Source organism: Phascolarctos cinereus, unplaced genomic scaffold, assembly GCF_003287225.1.
Source record: "Phascolarctos cinereus isolate Bilbo 61053 unplaced genomic scaffold, phaCin_HiC Scaffold_4;HRSCAF=312, whole genome shotgun sequence".
Taxonomy (NCBI): Eukaryota; Metazoa; Chordata; class Mammalia; order Diprotodontia; family Phascolarctidae; genus Phascolarctos; species Phascolarctos cinereus.
In genome coordinates, this window is record NW_027555847.1 from 366,563,969 (window position 1) to 366,583,820 (window position 19,852).

General features: G+C 35.6%; 1 protein-coding gene across 7 annotated transcripts in view; it reads left to right on the forward strand.

The window, feature by feature from the left end:
- Positions 1–19,852, forward strand: part of TCF4 (transcription factor 4) — a 443,926-nt gene that overhangs the window by 184,293 nt on the left and 239,781 nt on the right. For 5 of the 7 annotated variants that reach the window (XM_078153252.1, XM_078153254.1, XM_078153251.1 and 2 more), the window contains one exon: positions 7,115–7,201. The exons of the other annotated variants lie outside the window; for them this stretch is intronic. In XM_078153252.1, the coding sequence (XP_078009378.1) occupies positions 7,115–7,201 (87 nt within the window). The remainder of the gene's footprint in view (positions 1–7,114; positions 7,202–19,852) is intronic. 7 annotated transcript variants of the gene reach the window in all.

Genomic DNA, 19,852 nt, shown 5'->3' on the forward strand with positions numbered 1-19,852 from the left:
AGAGTATATTTTTAGCAGCTATCTTAAGGTAGAAATGGAATACTGTGGGTCTGACTCTGAATAACTTCCCAACTTTCCCCTTTTATATGGGAAAAATGTTATTTGATATATGTTAGAGATGATCCCTTATTTTTAGGGATTCTAAGACAATGATTGGTGGAACAAAATGTTGCTATTTACCCTTGCTTCCAGATCTATGCTTCTGAATCTTTGAGCACATTAATTAGCTGAAAGAATAGGAGTATGAGAATAGAATGTCCCATTATTTACTCAAAGTTACCTAAACAAGGAGACATATAAAACCATATAATCTGGATACAATGGAGTCATCCAGACTCAGATACTTACCTATGAAGTTTCTACAGGGCAAAGAGGATGAGACCTTCTTGTATGGCTTTTGGGGTAAAAATAAAGAGCAAGGGACATTTCACACCTGGAAGATAATGCTAATTATAGTTATAGTTGGCAAGTGCCAGAGGAGTCCCCTCAGTGAGGAATCAAAAGTTTCATAAAGGTATATATGCCCCCGTGTGTGTGTGTGTGTGTGTGTGTGTGTGTGTGTGTGTATGTGTTTGTGTGACAGAGACAGAGAGAGAGAGAGAGAGAGAGAGAGAGAGAGAGAGAGAGAGAGAGAGAGAGAGAATATTTCTTAGGTACTTACTGTATGTTGGTTACTGCTCTAGGCAGTGGACACACAAATGCAAGAAAGCAAGACAGAGGAGCTTACATTCCAATAGGGAAGACAACAAATAAAGGAGAAAGGAGGGAGGGGGCACATTTTGAGGCAAGGTATGAAGATTGTTGGGAAATTGTGTTGAGGCTTGGGTTTGGGGCAAAATAAGATGAAAGCTCACATATTAGTGTCGTATCCTGTGAGCAGAATAATGCAGCTAAGGGTGAAAGGATGAAGGCTAGAGTGTAGGTAGCATGTAGGAAAATGGTCTGGAGTAACTCTACATGTGAAATGCTCTCACATTCCATAAGGGAAGGCTTACAAAGGTCTTAACAAGGGGATAAAGACCTTACTAATGTAACTGTAGATAAATATCTGTATATGCATAGATATATACTATAAAGATACAAATATATAGACATACACATACAAGTATGTCTATATATGTGTGTATCTATCTCTATGTTTATATAGTCTATAGTAGGGATTCTTAACATATTTTGTGTCATGGACCCTTTTGTCAATATGGAAATCAGTGAACTCAATGTTTTTATAAATGCATAAATGAAATACAAAGAATTACAAAGGAAACCAATTATAAAACTGTTCATGGGCCCTAGTTTAAGAAAGAGCTCCTATAAATCTAAGCAGTAGCATTTTGCTTAAACTTAGAGTTAGGAAAGATAGTACTTCCAGTTATAAAATTCTATAAAAGTAGGACTGTATTTTAATATACATAAGAAAAGAGTATAAAAATCAATGTTTTGTTGACCCTGACAGAAATGTAGGAAACACAGCATCTCTCAGTGTTTATATCAAATGGATAATTTCATTATTTTTCCCTCAGAAAAAGGATCAGACCACATTCTTTGTTGGCAAGGACCTGCATGTCCAATTTGCTTTTAGAACATCTCTACTTGTATAGCCTATTAACTCCTTAAATTTAGAATGGCCAGAGAATGCCATTCTTTGAGTCAGAACTCTTGAATGAAATCAATAGGCATTGTAAGGAAATCATTCAAATTATACACCCAGTAAAAATAAATTCATGAAAAACATATATTAACAATATTACAAAGTGGAAAATTTATGTGAATTTCATGAAAAGCCTATTGAATTAATCCATTCATGTATAAATGTCTTGTCCTAGATCCAGAATTTTTAAATTACTTTTCCCCCCAATAAATATTTGTTTTTTTCTCTCTCTGGGGACAAAAGACCAATAACAAAAAAAACCAACCAAAAAATTAGAAAAACCCCTTGTAACAAATTTGCATAGTCAAGCAAAACAAATTCTCATATTCTCTATGTCCATAAACGTATCTCATTTTTTCACATTTAGTCCATCACTTCTCTAGCCAGAGGTGGGTAGCTTACTTCATCACTGGTTCTTTGTGATATTGGTTGGTCACTGGTTGCTTAGATGTTTTAAGCCCCTAAAATTATTTGTTTTGTACAATGTAGTTATAGTATAAATTATTCTCCTGGTTCTGCTCACTTTACTCTGCATCAGTTCAAAAAGGTCTTGTCAAATTTCTTTGAAATTGTTCTTTTCATTATTTCTTAAATCATAATAGTATTCTATATTATTCACTTTTACCCGAAAAGTGGTACAAATGATATCATCAAGAATATGTATGACTAGAAAAGAAAGTTGTTTAGTCATGTGATGAGAGTGAGGAATAACAGATAAACTGATTGCTGCTGGAGTACACATAAAATAACATGAAGCCTGAGGAAAATTCCAGAATATTGGATGGATCTTCTATGAAGGATTTGTAGAAAGATACGAACAAGAATTCCAGAGACTAAAAAGACATGGTCATGAGAGGTGCCACTATTTTCAGTGTTGGAAGGAGTACCCATAACATTGTAAGCCCAAATCCACTGAAGTATATAAGGAAAGGTCTAGGAAAAGTGCCCAGGGAACTGAAATGATGGAAGCAAGAGACAAAACCTGTCCCTACTTTACTCCCTAAAACACTTCTGTGTATGACCTCTACTAACTATTCCACAAAAAATGATAGGACTGAAGTTTATTTTAAATACTACCCTTGTTCCCAGTGACAGAGTTTTGCTCCAGATAAGTCCCCTTCAAGACATTTATTCCCTTTTCCATTCTATAGTGTTTTAAGTGCCTTTGAAAGTCAGTGGATTTAAACATATCCATGCAAACATGAAAGATTCAAGTTATAACAATTTTTCTTCTTTCATCTTATAAGCATTGACTTTTGTTGTAGAACCAAAGTTATAATTTACTTTTCCTGGCATTTTGCATGGGAGAAATAGATTCTTTCAAGACCAATTATACCTACATATTTAGAGAGCTACCCACTGTGGTGACTAACCCATGCCTGTCCTCAAGGAGATTTACCTCCTATTGAGGAACAGAATCAAAAATCACTAAAAAGGACAGAGAAAACAACTAAAAGGACTTCCAGGAGTGGGTGATGTAGTGCCAGATCATGGTTTGGCCTGCTAGTGCTAGGAAAGTTAAAAAAATAAATTCCCTGCAAAGCCTTAAATTCAATTCAACAAACATTTACTAAATGCCAGTCATGTTCAGGGCACAGTGCTAGGTTCTGGGGATATGAAGACAAAAACCTTTACTTAAAAAAAATAAATAAATAAAGCTCTGGAGAGAACTAAGGACCATGTTTTGGCCGAACTTTGCCTTATGCTAATTTTGAAAATATTTTTCCCACTTTTATTCCAGTATAGTTTTATAACTGACTGAAAAATATAGGCTCCCTCCAGTGGCCAGCAGAATACCTCTGAGAACTGGGGAACATACTCTATACTATCTGAGTGTGTAAAATTGTCTCTTTATATTTTAGAACCGTTGAACTCTTTTATTTTGATGTTTATTTATTTTTAAATATTAAAAAATGAATCACCACACACCTCTTTAGTTATTATTTCGCATAGGTAAATGAAACTCAATTGATTAGTCTCTTTTTTTCTCCTTCCTATTTTCCATTCCCCAAGAAAACACATTTGAGTTAATATAATAACAACCTTCACAGAAAGAAGGGCCAGAATAATACCTGATCACTTCTTTTTTTTTTTTTCAGATTTCCATCTATTTCTAATTAATGAGACATTCTCTGCAAAAACTGGGGGCAAAAACAAAAGTCTATCAAAAGATATTCCTTTTTCAACACCTAATTAAAAATATATATATATATATGTATATATATATATATATATATACATATATATATATATTTAAATTGAACTCTTTTGGTAAATATAGAACATATATGGTCATTCTTCATTCATTTTGAACCTGAGAATAAAAACTTATAAATAAAATCCCCTCTGTTTTAGACTTATTGGTGGGGAAGGGTGGATCAAATTCGAGGAAAATTTAAATGACCTATAGATTTCATGTGTATATACATATATATATATATATATATATATATATATATATATATATATATATATATACAGATATTAAATTTTCAATTAAATTCAAATTAAAATTCTTACATCATCTTCATTTCTGAATGTATCCCTCCACATTTCTATACCTAGAAAAGCCCCCCAAATAATAAAGACTTAAAAAAGCAAAGGAGAAAAAATGTTTATCAAAACCAATTATGTATTTAAATTTAAATATTTCAAATAAAAATATAAATTTTTTTTAAAAACACAATTTTTATTACAGGTATACCTTGGGGATATTGTGGATTCAGTTCTAGACCACCACAGTAAAGCAAATGTCACAATAAAGCGAGTTACATTAGTTTTTTTGTTTCCCAGTGTATAAGTGTGTAATAATATTATAGCTAAAAAACAAACCAATGTACATACCTTAATTAAAAAATATTTTATTCCTTAAAAGTGCTAGCCATCATCTGAGCCTTAAGCAAGTCATAATCTTTTCACTGGAGGAGGATTTTGCCTTGACGCTGATGGCTGCTGACTGATTAAGGTGGTAGTTGCTGAAGGCTGGGGTGGCTATGGCAATTTCTTATAATAAGACAACGATGAAATTTGACATATCATTTGACTCTTCCTTTCATTTGAACACTTTGAGGCCATTTGTTGTGGTTACTGTTGAGTCATTCATGTATGTCCGACTCTTTGTGATCCCGTGGACCATAGTGCACCAGGCCCTTCTCCCTACTATGTCTGGAAGTCTTATCAAGTTCATATGCATTGTTTCCATGAGTGGCCATTGTGGGATTATTAATTGGTGTGATTTCAATATTGTTGTGTCTCAGGAAATTGAGAGGACCAAGGAGAGGGAGAGAGATAGGGGCATGACTGACTGGTCAGTGGAGTAGTCAGAACACATGCAACTTTATCGATTAAGTTTGCCATCTTATATGGGCATCAATAATAATATCAAAGATCACTGCTCATAGATCACCATAGCAGATGTAATAATAATGAAGTTTGAGATTTGTGAGAAATGACAAAATGTGACACAGAGACATGATGTGAACACATACTGTTGGGAAAATGACTCTGATAAGACTTACTCAACACAGAGTTGCCATAAACCTTTGATTTGTAAAAAAGCACAATTTCTGTGAAGCGCAGTAAAGCAAAGCACAATAAGATGAGATGTGCTTGTATTTTCCACTACATTGGGTACCTAAAACTGAAGGTACATGGAAGGAACAAGGGGAATTATTTCCTTTGGAAAAGACTTTTAGGGAATAATAAAGAGTACTTGTAACAATCACTTCTACAATAATAACTTACAATGTGTTTAGTCTATGGTTTTCAAAGCTCTTTATGTAAATGAGCTTTCTTGATGACAGCAGCAATCCTGTAAAGCATTCTAGGTACCACAGGTATTAAATTTACAGGTGAGAAAACTGAGTCCCAGAGGTTAAATGATTTGCCTATAATCATACATCTAGTAAAAGTCAGAGCCAGGCTTCCAACCTAGGCCTGTCTTGACGCCAGCTCCGGTATACTCCACCCACCACAATGGCTCTAATTATTTGAATGTAAGTGGGTACAGTGTTGTCCTTTAGGTATCTAGTTAAGTGCTTCCAGGTAGTTGAATAGAATTTGATCATTTGAAGCATTTTTCACATTTCTCCTGCTGTCTTGTACCATGAGTTTGTACATGAGGAAATGGTTGGCTTAGTAAAGGTGAACCTGGCCCACCCCTATAAGAATAATATAAAATTCCAAGTTAGTAGAATTCAACTAAGCAAACTTTAACTTACAACTATGTAATTATGATTATTACCTTTGGTATTATCACATTGTGCTGTTCTTTGTCTGACTCAGGCTTTTTATGCAAGTGTAATATTTTTGATCACATCAGAGACACAGAGCTGTCGTCATACCCCTTGCAGTTGAAATTTTAATCTGCTCGTGTGGTGTACACCTGTAATATGTTGGCAACAAAATGGGTTACTTCTTTGCTTATAAGATTACTTATTTTCCATTTTACTTTTTGCATTTCCATTGTATATTTTATGTATCACAGACTCTTACTGCTCTTTGTTAAGAATTATTAAAAGGCAAAGTGAAAGAACGTCAAGTAAAATTTGATATTATAGGGGTGGCAAGGTGCCTCAGTGGTATAGAGCACCAGCCCTGGAGTCAGGAGGACCTGAGTTCAAATCTGGTCTCAGACACTTGACACTGACTAGCTGTGTGACCCTGTGCAAGTCACTGAACCCCGAATGCCTCACCAAAAAAAAAAATTGACATTATGTTCATAACGTATAATGAAGAAATTGACCATCTAACTATGGACATGCTGGAGTTTGGATTTTAAAAGAAACTTGGGGATCATTTAGATCAATGCCTCCATTTTTCAGTTGAGGAAACTGAGATCCAGAGAAGTTATAGTATCCCGTCCCTCACTCTCTAGTGCCCTTTTGTGTTATCTTCCCTTATTAGAATGTAAGGTCTTTGAGAACAGGGACTGTTTTGCTTGTATTTTTATCTCAAAGGTGCTTTTTGGTTTTGTTTTTGTCTGGTTTGGTTTTTTTTTTTTGCGAGGTAGTTGAGGTTAAGTGACTTGCCCAAGATCACACAGCTAGTCAGTGTCAAGTGTCTGAGGCCACATTTGAACTCGGATCCCTCTGACATCAAGGCCAGTGCCTTATCTACGTACCACCGAGCTGCACCTCCCCAGGTACTTAATAAATATTTCCATTCATTAATCCATCCATCTATCCGTCCATGCATTCATGTGTGACCAGGGACAAGTCATTTAACTTCTCTGATTCTCTGATAAAATGAGGATAATATCTTACTGGACTCATGGGGTTGTTGTGAGGTTTGAATGAAGGTGTTCTGTAAACTTTAAAGTATCATATTAATGTTAGGTTAATTAAAGCCACATTTTAAACCTGGGCTCTCCAACTACAAATCCAGGGCTCTTTTCACTCCCTCAGGTACCTTAGGCACCTCAGTTTATTCATTGACTGATAGACTCATAAACCTCTTATTTTACAGATCAGGAAACTGGGGCCCAGACTGATGAATTAACTTGCCAAAGTTACAAAAAACAAGTGGCAGACCTGGGAAGGTCTTCCTACTCAAGTATGGTCCGCTTTCCTCTATATTTTTTGTTATCATATTGTTTTTTGCTGGAAGCTTCCAGTTCAACATTTTATTGACATGAGAAATAAAGTATGTATAAAATAATAGTAAGTGGATATTAATATTTTTGCATATATGTGTGATGATTTCTCCTGTGAGCTGTATTTAGTAAGGCAGGGAGTTTCATCTGGCACATATACTCAATAAATGTAGATCATTTTCATCAATGAACATCAGTGCTTTACCTGAGAAAGTATTTGTATTCCTACGCCATTCTTTTATGCATTTGAGGAGTCTAATGCTTTATTTAGAAGATATGCCAGGAGCATTTGTGGTCCAAATGACCACCAATAAGTAGGTGAATTTGATCCAAATCAAAGTTGGTTACTTACTTCTTGAAGCAATCTTTGTAAAGACAGCCTTTGACAAAGACAGTGAAGATTTATTAATAACACTTAAGAACGAGGAACTTTAAGGGGAGAAAGTGGAAGGTGTTGGGCATGGTGAAGGATGAGAACAGGAACTTGAGCATATAAAGCAGGATTGAGACTGAGAGGATGGTTTCAGGTTTAGAGAAGGTGAGAAAATGGGTTCAGGATAGGAAAGATAAAACTAATACTGACAGTATAGGGTTGAAGGGAAGGGGAGAAGAAAGAAACCCGAGGTGCCTGCTTTCCTCTTTTCTTACCTCTTCCCTCATTACCACCAGCACTGCCCCTTTAGGCCTACCCTCCATAGTTGAGAAGCCAAGGACAGGGTGAAAGTTGAAAGTCAGTTTCAGATAGTAGGGAGATGGGAAAGGGAAGGAAAAAGAGTTAGGAGGAGATGCAAATTCCAAGTAATAGCAGCCAAGTTTGACCAGCTGGGGGTCCTGTGCTAGGGTAGCTATTTGTATGTAAGAAACTATATCAGGGAATACCTGTATGAAAAATCTCATCTCACTATTGGGGAAAGTACCAGAAGTGTAGCACAACTTTGTTTCTCAGCATTTCCAGCATATCTCAGTTTGGACATTTTTGCTGTAAAACATTATAGCCAAAGGAATCTCTCTGTCAGGGAAGAGTACTTAACACATGACATTCCATTAATGTTAGAGAAGCATATCCCTTTGAATGGATATGATTGTATTGTATTACTAATAAGGCACTAATAATAATTTTTATTGTTATTTTTTTTTGTTTTTACCAAACAGAAGTGTACTAAACTGCTATGGTGTAAAACAAAAGAAGGTATGTTTTATAGAGTTTAAGAGGACTTTAGAAAGCCTAGAATCACTTGTGATGAATTACAGAAGGTAATTTTGATTGAAGTTAAGAAATATTTTGACAGAATTAATAAGTGACAAATAACATTCAGGAGTTACTGTATAGGTAATAAATTTTATTACAATAAGAAATCAAGTTAAGAAATATAGGTTTGGAACAGCAATTGTCTACTTAGCTTTGTCCTAGAGTGGCAGGAATTCTGAATAACACTATGAAATATGTGAGAGGCTTCAAGAACTCTTCAATCTCTATGTTCCAATGAACACTACTATAAATTGATTCAGAATGTCATTTATGCACGCACAACTTTTAAAACATAAGTTTCAAGAGGGTTTCAAGAGGGCAGGAATTCTATCTTGGCACATGCCAGTACAGTGCCTGCCATATTGTGAAACCCTAATAAATGTTATGAAATAATACAACACTATTCTAAAGGACTATAGCAGAAAATAGAACGACTTTCAAAGTATTGCGTTTGATTGAACACACAAGAGACAAATTCTAGACAAGAAGAAAGGAAGCTGGAGAGGGAGAAGTTCAGAAAACAGAACTGAAACTGTTGAGCAATTGGTAGAAAGCATAGGTTCCTCTTGTAGGATACGACTTTATTTTCCCTTTAGGTATTGTGATGTAAGAAATGACAAGCAGTATGGTTTCAGAAAATCCTGGAAGATATATAAACTGATGTGAAGTGAAGTGAGTAGAAGCAGGAAAACATTGCACATAGTAACAGCAATATTGAAATGATGATCACCTGTGAAAGACTTAGCTGCTCTGATCAATACAATGATAAATGACAATTCCAAAGGACTCTTAATGAAAAATGCTATCCACCTCCAGAGAAAGAACTAAAGAACTTAACACAATGAATTTGATTGAAATGAAAAAATTTCTGTATGCTGCTAACCCTCAATAGAATAAATATTTTGGTTGTTTTTCCAGTAAAGATAAGGGCTTTGATCTCATCCTTCCACAGTTTGTACTCCTTACTACTAATTGCATGTAGGTTTTCAAGACAGCTGTCCAGGGGGCAGAGGTGTAGTCAGTGTTCATGGAGCAGAGTAAATTTAACTGACCCATCTGCAGCCAAGTTGCAACCCATACTCTTCACATGATTTACAAGCACCCTATTGTAATAAGTGAGCTAAGCAGACTCACATACAGCTCATAATGCTTATAAAGCTCCTACAAATGTCAGCTAGTGAGACTAGTTAAAAATCCTATTCAACCTTTAAGACTTATGTTAAACAAACAATGAATATAAGATTTCTGATATCAAAGTCTTTCAAACTGCAACACAATATGTAATGCTAGTAAGACAAAGCAAGGAACTTAGTGAAGCATGATTAGAGGTAAAAATTAAAGTAAACTTTTGGCAATTTGTAGACTATGAACGAGACTGTTTCTATAATCCTGTGTGCAGGAACCATCACCTTATTGTTAGAACTGTGTACATCTGGCAAGTCTTTATATTCGCTGATTATACCTCTTGTTTGGAATTAGACTTGTATTTGAAATCCTGGCCAGTTTAACACCCATGTGTTTTGTGAGTCTTGTTATATTCAAGCAAAATAGTAGGAAAAGAGATTATGAAAGATAAAAAAAAAGGTTTTAGGAACAATAAAAAGAATAAGTCAGGGTAAAAATGGCAGAAACGTATATTCTTTATTACAAGGGGCAAAAGTGGTTTCATTTTTAGTAATCATCTGTTTTTACTATGCTTTTTTCCTAATGTTTCCATGCTTATACCTTTCATTTCTTCTTCTATGCTATCTCTTCCTTAACACGTTAAAGATAGGGAAATAGCTTTCTGCTCAGTGTTCCAAAGACCACCATTGTTTTTAAACCCCTGAAAACCATGATTTCACATTTAGCCCTCCTATTGACTTTTAGAGTATCTGTTCCTTTTCCCCTTCTGTTACTTCTTCATGCCCCCTTAAGTTCCCTTGTTGCCTTCTGTTTTGAAAGGTCCCTTGGCTTTTCAAATCCCAGTGGTACACGACAGACTTTGAATACCAGCTTGTGCCAAATCAAAATCTGTTTGAAAAAATACAAGGTACAATTTATCTGGGTTCTCTTTGCCAATATGCTTAAGATTTAGAAACTCTCAAAGTCCCGTTCTTCACTGTCCAGAATTCTCTCTTCCTAATATCTCAGGTTCTCTAGCCTCATGTAAATTATTGTCCTTTCTTACCTGGTCCACACCACAATCCTCATTTGAGCTCTGGGGCTTTGTGGCACCATCAGAGTACAACAGAGGATACCTTCAAGCGGGAACATGGAAAGGTTAGTGCCAGCCAGAGGGTTGGAAGGTGTGGCTTCCATTCCATCTCTGAGGTAGGAGCTTGTTTTCAGGTTCTGTTTCATTTCGCCTTGGCAGCACCTCAGGTTCAGGCCATAGAGACATTTAATATGTGTTTGTTGAACTGAAATTAGTTGAGTGTCATTTTAAGAGTGTCTCTTGTTTTTGATTATGTAAGCTTAGCATGAGAGGTAGCCTAGGGGAGTGGATAAAGAGCTGGCCCTCAGAAAAAACCTAGCCTTGAGTCTTGCTTCTGACACATATTGGCTGTGTCAGTGTGATCCTAACCTTCTCCTATCTATTCAAGTCTCCCATACCACCCTTTATCCCTACCCTCTCAGCTTGCCTTCTACTAGTGTGAGAAAAAAAAGAACATATGCTAGGAGCTCCCACTTCTTTCCTTCTCTATATCTCAACACCTCTTGATATAAAACTCCATTCTCTCTGTTACTCCAATCTCTGATGAAGTATTCTTTCTCTTCAACAAGGCAAACCCCTCAACATATATCCTTAATCCCCTCCTCTTCCAGCTTTTCTAGTAGATTTATGCAACAATCATTCCTCAGTCCCTTTAATAACATGACCAGGTATCCTCCATCCTTAAAAAAAAATCCTATTTTTCTCTCTCCTCATTTCACAGCCAAACTCATAGAATAAACTGCCTATAGTCATTGCTTTAAATCCCACTCCTCTCATTCACTTCTTTTTAAATTAATTATTTTTTCAATTAATACGCATTTATTTTCTTTTTTCCCATCCACTCACCCCACTGGAAAAAGTAAAAGAAAACTCTTGTAATATAGTCAAGCAAGATGAATTCCCTTATTGGCCATGTCTTTCATTTCTCTGTCAGGATTCTTCTTTGTCAGTCCTCTACAATCATGGTTGATCCTCACATTTATCAGAGTTTTTATGTTTTTCAAAATTATTTTTACATTGTTTTGTTGTTGTTGTTGTTGTTGTTTTTAAATTGTCCTCCTAGTTCTTGCTTCGCTGCATCAGTTCGTACAAGTGTTCCAAGGTATCTCTGAAACTGTCCCTTTCATGGTTACTTAAAGCACAGTAGTATTCCATTACATTCATATACTATGATTTGTTCAGCCATTTCCTCATTGATGGACAACCCTTTAGTTTCCCCAGTGGTGGTGGTTATTTGCATCCACAAAAAGAGCTCCTATAAATACTTGATAGACACTTCTTTACCTCTTTTTGGCCAACCTACAGTACTTGAAACTGTTTTAAAAAACTGTCTTCTTCTGGTTTTTATGACACTTTGACTCTCTTGGTTCTCCTCATAAAAGTTTGACAGCTCCTTCTAAGTTTCCTTTCCTGGTTTATCATCTCTATCATATTCCCTAAGTGTTGGTGTTGCCCAACTGTTGACATTGCCCATGGCTTTTTTCTTCATCTCCAGTGCTTTTTCACTTGGTGAGTTCATCAGATGCCATGTGTTTAATCATCATCTTTATGCAGATTGCTCCCAAATCTTCATATTCAGCCCTAGTCATTATCCTGAGCTCTAGTCATACATCTCCAATAGCCTATTATCATTACAAACTGCATCTCTCATCTCCAGTTCAACATGTCCAAAATAGAACTCATTATCTTCTCTGCCTCGCCCTGCTACCAGACTTCTTATTTCTATCAGGGCATCTTCCTGTCATCCTTATTTGCAGCATCAGCATTATTCTTGACTCTTCAGTCTTCCTCAATCCACTCATGCCATCTTGTTATTTCTAGCCCCACAACATCTCTCTCATTCATTCTCTTTGCTGCACTTACACAGCCACAGCCTTAGTTCAGGCCTGTTTCCTGGATTATTGCAATGGTTTCCTCATTGATCTCCTTGACTCAGCTCTCTATACCACTTCAAAATATGTTAAGGAAACTGCTAAAGTCTTTTTTTTTTTCATAAAGTGCAGATCTCACATCTTACTATCCTCACAAACTCCCTATTGACTGTAGGAACACATTTAAAATTTTCTGTTTGGCTTTTAAAGCTCTTCATGACCTGGCTATGACTTACCTTTCCAACCTAGTTGTACACAGTTTACTTTGCCTTACTCAAGGACACTTACTGTAGTCCAACCTATGTTTTGCTCAGTTTCTTACACACCAACTCCATCTTCTAAGTCCATGCCTTTTTACTACTATCTCCTACACTTGAATGCCCACCCTCTTTGCCTCTACCTCTTAAATCCCTTATTTACTTCAAAATTCAGCTTCATCTTCTAAATGAAGTTTTTTTCTTGATCCTCATCCTTCAAGCTTAAAATAACACTCCCCCCCACCTCCCAATCTTCTAGTGTCTATATTATAGCTAATCCATTATCCATTATATCTAATCCAGCTTTATAGACAAGAAAAGATAGTTTGGGAGGTGTAAGATCTTAGCTACTTAAAAAGTGAGGCATACAAAGCCTGTGTTTTTAAGCCACAGCATAACTATTAACACATATTATTTCTACAAGGTCTAGTGAGACCTTGTAAATAGCTGTAGGTCTTGGATAAGTGTTGATGTAAACTAGGGTATACAAAGAAAGTTATATTTATTTTACTTCCTACATACCACTTGAAAATGAGAATGTTCTGTTGAAACATTTTTTTTTCTGGGATGATAAAGTTTTTTTTTTCTTAAATATATGACTGCTTTGGTATCAAATACCAAATTTAAGCATCACAAACATACACTAAAGGACAGATGCACAAGGAATTTAAGTAGAGTTTTTCTAAATGGCAAATAATTAAAAGGGAACAGATGCCTATGGGCAGCAAAGGATGAAATGAGGTATCAGGAATTTTAAAAGGGAGTTAGAAATACATATGTAATAGGGGGAAAAGCAGTTACTCTCAAGGAGGTTTAAGCCCAGGGGGTATTTATGTGCTCTTGGTCTCCAAAAATGTCTTCTATTTTTGTGGGGTTTGGCATTAAACCCCATTTCATAATTCTTTACCTTCCTAAAAGAAATAGGCAATTTTATCATTAAAAGCAAAACATTTTTTTTCTTAGCAACTAGCATTTTATGTATCTTGAACATTTCATCTTTGATTGATCCCTAGGATCTTGTCTTTTTCTAGGACATTTGAGATATTTATCTATTAGATGATGACATTTCATAATTTTCCTAATATGTATTATAGGATAGAGATAGAAGCTTTCACTTTTTTGGCAGAATTATTCTGTAAGGTGGTTGTTCTTAGACTTATTCCACTTTTCCTTGATGTCGGGAAGGAAACAAATCTCTAAGAATAAAATGTAGAATAGCGGCTAGGCATTTCCCATCCTCCTGTAGAGTGGTAGTTTAAACAGCAGGAATACAGAACAGAGGGATTCTGCAACACAGTGTAGCTGTGCAGTAACACCTGATCATTATCCTTCAGGTTTAAGATTTACCTGTTGTGCTCGTTGTAACAAAAGAAATGAAATCTCTGTAATTATATTGGAAGGGGGAGGAGATCGTGTTTTAGTGCCTTTGATCTTGAGCTAGAATAGTCTCTGCTTTTGGAAATTTAATTTGAAAGAATCCAACGTACACATCTGCTTTTTGTACTGCAATTTCTTTTGAGCTAGAAAATAGAAATTTATTAATGCAAATGTGTAGAGTCTATTCCTTGAGGAAAACACATACACACACACACACACACACACAACACACACACACAAAATACTAGATGATTTTTTTCTGTATAACCAAGGAAGATTTTAATAAATATTATCTCTCTACCTCTTCTAGAGTTTAAAGATGAGGTTCAATGTTAATAAGGAGTTAGTATAAAAATCGTAGGACACTTTGGGGAACACAAATATCCATGATTAATACAATATGTAAAAATTTCCAAAGAACTAATGTGTTGGTAGAAAAATATGGGTGAGGTTTACAGAACTTACTGAATTCTCAAAAGAGGAAAAAAAAGGCCAAAGCATGCCATAAAGCCATTATGACAACATGTTTGAATTGAGGGATGGCAGGGCCCATTCTGCTCTCAAGGAAACAAAATGTTGATTTGAATGAATCTAAACTGCCTCCCTTGTATTGTGTAGATTTGCCTCTGCCTTCAGATGGAATAGCATTCTACCTCTGGGTGGGGACTTTCTCCCCAATTTAGCCTGTACTTCTTTGATATTTTAATAAATTTATGAAAAAAATGTATCAGTGATATAATTGGCCTTTAGCCTATCTGGATTCTCTGATGTTTTGAAACGTGATAACATATTAATGTTTGAATCTTGAACTCTTTTTTTGTCCATAATCTAAATTTTCCATCAAAGCCATCTTGCAAAATAATTTAGAAAAAAAATGTCATGAGCATTTGTGGACATAATTCTTTGAAGCTGTTTTTAAGACATACTATTTTACATTTATACATATACACATGTGTAATATATATATAATGACAGTGGTGATGGAACTTTTAAACTTATCAATGTTTTCATGTCTTGGAAAGATGTCATTCTGGTCCTGTTATAGAGCATGAGTACAGAAGCTGCTATAAAATATAACCATTTGAATCAGGACAATGAATCTTTTATTAAAACATATAACTGTACTTTTGAAGAATTCTTTGGACATGATCAAGCCAATTGGTGATAAGTTGAAATTCTCAAGGTTAGTGGCTGGACTAAATTGCTTCTTCCTGCTCTTCATCAGATTCAGAATTCTTTACTTATTTTGGTAGCTGTGTGGTTGTCTTTCCCTTCAAAAAAACCCACCTAAAAATAACTTGAACTTCAACTAAATTGAAGATTATACTTTTCAACTACTAAAACAAAGAAGGAACTTGAGGGTGGAGACAAAAATCCCATCCTTAGCTTGTCCACTTGTGAGTTGTAATACAGTTATGTTGTCATTCTCATGTGTGGAACCTCATTTAGCTTCAATAGTTCTTGGGTCAGTCCCTAGCATAAGGCTTCTGGGACCACTGAAATGACTTAAAGGTAAAAATTTTAAGTTATAAGTTTGGTGCTTAAATTAAGTGGCTTTTAAATACCACAGACATTATTTTACCTGATTTTGAAGGAGTATGTAAAGTACTTGTAGTTACCAAATTTCCCTCCTAATCTAATCATGGTTATATTGAGTTTACTGTGAGATCTTACTCAAGTAGAGGCAAATCACAAATAAAATTCCAATTCCTAATGGGAGGCAGTTGAGGCAGTGTAAGGAAGCAGTCACCCTTAAAAATGAATGAGCTTAATGATGTTTAGAGAGGTGATTTTGAAGGGGTGGGAGCATAGGGGATTAAAGTTGGGAATGCCAGAGGGAAGAAGGCTGCACTCCTTATATATGAGAATTTATTTATGCCTCTATCCTTACCTTCCCTCCCCATCCTTATCGCCCCTCAATTTCTTCCCCCACCCACCCCACTCTCTTCTCTTTTCTAGAGCTAAAGCAGATAGACAGACAGGGCGATTATGAAGACGTCAGTTGGAGCATAGGCAGGCGAAAGGGGAGAAGCGCTCCAGATGAGGTCCTGGGGGAGCTGAGGAGGGTCACTCATGTACGACCATGTGTATGTGTCTGACAGACTGTGAAATGGTGCGTTGTTGCGCGGCTGCGCTGCACCTGGGCCCTTCATCTGTGATTGATTGGTTTGGTCATGTGTAATGGTCCCATCTGCTCTGTGTTGTTTTTCTTTTTTTACTTATAAACACCGTTCCCAGCGGCTGAGAGGATGAGCTATGTTTTGTCATCTTCACTTACACTTTAGCTCAAAAAAGTGGTCAAGTAGGTAAGCTCTAAAGTCTATCCAAGTAATGTAGTAGGAAAGTACTTTTTCCCCCTTCACTTTGTGTGTGAGTGAGTGTATGTGTGTGTGTGTATGTGTGTGAGCAAGTGCGCACGTGAGCATGCGTGTGTTTGTAGAGAGTTTTAATGCTGGCTGTTAATATTTGAATAGTTCATGAACCAAGGAAGACCAAAAAAAAATCAGAAGTGATTTGCACAAATCTGCGTATAGTGACTCTTACTGCAACAAGGAGTTTTTTTGTAACTGAGCCAATACTTAATTAAAACCGCTGACATCATGGTGTTATAATTAAGCGTGGCATTAATTAAGCTGGAATAACGATTTTTTTTTATTAAGAACTGCATCTATTGTATAAGACTCTGCTCGTCTGAAAAACAAAGTAATTTTAAAGCAAAAATACGTTTCCTCTACTGCAACCCCCACTTTACAACTTCCTTAAAATACAGGGCTTCAGTACTGTCGTCATCAGGGCAGAGTTTTGGTGTTGGGTTTTTTTTGTTTTGTTTTGTTTTGTTTTTTGGCTTTTTTTTTGTTTTTTTGGTATGTATGTTGGGTGGGGGTTGAATAGGGATATGGAGCATGGAAGTGAAATTTGTTTTTTTTTCACCCAAAAATGCTGATCGGCTCCTGGCATTCTGATGGCTAATTATGCATCGGAGAGCTTCGACAGCTGCATTCATCATCATAAAATGTAATAATTAATGACATTCCAACAAAGAAAAATATGCAAATGAGGACTCATTAGCATTTTCATATTCAGCTTTGATAATGCTTTTGCTGACAAGGTTGTAATTAATGAAAATTCATGTCGCAGTCAGGAGATTGGATCGGTTTCATTCCGCTCACAATTCCCAAATGCTTGCATTATGGAAAATCGGCGGCTCTGCCAACTTTTCAGGGAAGAAAAAAACACACACACACTAAAAGCACCAGATGCAAATTAATGGTAGGGAGTCTTTAACTCTTTAAAACCCCCCCCACCACCACCACCAAATTTCTATTACAGGAAAAGATGTGATAAGTGCTTAGCTGGAAACACCAGGTTATAGATTTTTTTAAAAAATATACTAATAAATGGACTTTCCTCCCTCTAAGTATAAGGATTTCTGGTAAACTTTTAAAAATACATATTTGAAACACTTTATTTTTATTTATTTTTTTCATTTTCTCTTTTAAAACCATTTTAATTTGCATAGTAACATAAAACATGTTAGAGTAGATAAGCAAAGTCTTTCTCTTCAATCCAATGGTTGGCAAAGTTATGCCACAACAGTTTATACTTCCACATGGTTTTCTGGCTTCTGTTCATAACCTATTTGTGATAAGATCTTCCTTTGCCTCTCTTGATGTGTTACTTGTAAGGTCTAAGACAAAACAAGTGCAATATTTTTTTCTATATGGGATAGGTTCTCTCCTCCTTCCATATCCCTTCCCTCCCAATCTACTGTGATTGTGTGCTTCTGTAAGAATTAGAGAATGCGCCTGTTCTACTTGTACTTAATTTGGCTGTTGCCTCTCATTCAGTATTATGCTTCAAACTTAATTGTGTTAGAAACTATGCAATCAAAATATATACCCCAACCTACATGGAGGTATATTCAAGGATTCAGTATATACAGCTTTTGATTTTTGAGTTGTCATCTGAACTTGGAACTTCTCATCTTAGAATAACCATTTGTGACTAACTCACCTGAATGTATCTTGCCATATCAGCTTCAAATATATTAGTTATTTTTTTGGTCGATAAAAATAGAAAAGAAAGATCTACTCTGGGTTTCTGACCAGTTTTCAGGTCTTGAACTTTAGGGAAAAGAAACAGTATCCATTAGTAAATTAGATCATTTATGCTGAAATGAAAAGTTTCACGTAAGGTTTCTGCATAGAAAAAACCCCAACATATTTGTCTACAAACTATAAAATCATCATAAATATATATACTTTTAAGTAATATAAAACAACTTTTGAGAGTTAATAAGCTGTCATTAACTGTTTATTTAAAGTTATGTTGTGAATTCTCCAAATTATATAACAGTAGAAATAAAGTATGTGAAGATATTCCTTGGTAGGGGACAAAAAGTTTGACACACTTTACATTAGAGAGTTTTTCAGTGAAATTATTAGTATGATCACTCATTTCTTGTTTTTTTTTAAAGCAAATCTTTTTTTTTTGTATAAACTGTAGTTAAGGATGATGAGGACTTCATTTTCCATTAATCAGATAGTGTTCCAAGAAACAGAATTTGTTTCAGTCACTTGATTTTTTTTTAAACTTGTTTTGTCACAGTTTTCATATGAACATGTTTGTGTGTGTGTGTGCACGTGCATGGTGTGTGTATGTGTGTCTATGTGTTTGTAGATTAGTGTGGCACATTCCTCTTGCCTTTAAAACACATATTGCTTTTTATACTAACAAGAAGAAGAAGGTTTTACTTTTTTAGTTTCCTTTTTCTATGGGCACACTGCCCATCCAGATGGTAGAATGTCACCTGTAAGCAATCTGAAAAGATAGGTTAATTCTTATATGTTATAGAGTGTTTAAAAAATTCTTTCTATATAGTACAACTAAGTCTAGAGTATCTGCTCAAGATAGTTTCTTTTTTTTTTCCTTTTAAAGAGCTTCCTGCTATGATTGGGTCTCTCTTCTCCACCCCTCCCCCAAATCTGTATTTTTGGGCTCAATTAAAATCTGTGGCTTAAGGCACTTTACTGCTATTGTCAAAACCACATCTGATGAAATCTCTGACCACTTCTAATAAGTGTAAATGAGGAAGTGATGGCAGAAGTGAAGAAACAAGTGTCCATCAGAGAGGTTAGTTGTTGAGAAACAGATCATTTAAGTTTTTTAAGCTAAAAGTTTTGTTGGTTTTGATAAATTCACTGTTAGTTTTCTCCTCCCACAAAATTCACAAATATACACCAACTCATATGCTCCAAAGTAGTTCCTAGTATAGTATTAGCAACCTGAATTTGGGAAAATTCTAAGGGTATTCAGTCATTGGTGTTTCCATCCAGGATAGTAAAAAGAAGCAGCTTCTCAAAACCATTTATCCTGACATTGCCCTCTTTTTGTAATTTGATTTCTGTAAAAGTTTTTCCCAGCTTACCAAAATATGTCTTTTAATTTTCCATGACTGTGGTCTGATGCGAGGTGGTATGCCAGGAGGTGGCATCTTTGCTTATAACATTTGGAATTATGTCATGTATTTGTAGTTTTAGCAAATGTCTTTGATACAGTTTGGATCTAGCTAATTAGCATAATCAGGAAACTCTGTGATCTTACGAACTTCATTTTATCTTATGTTTAAAAAAAGATAAAGGACAATCTACCTACTATCT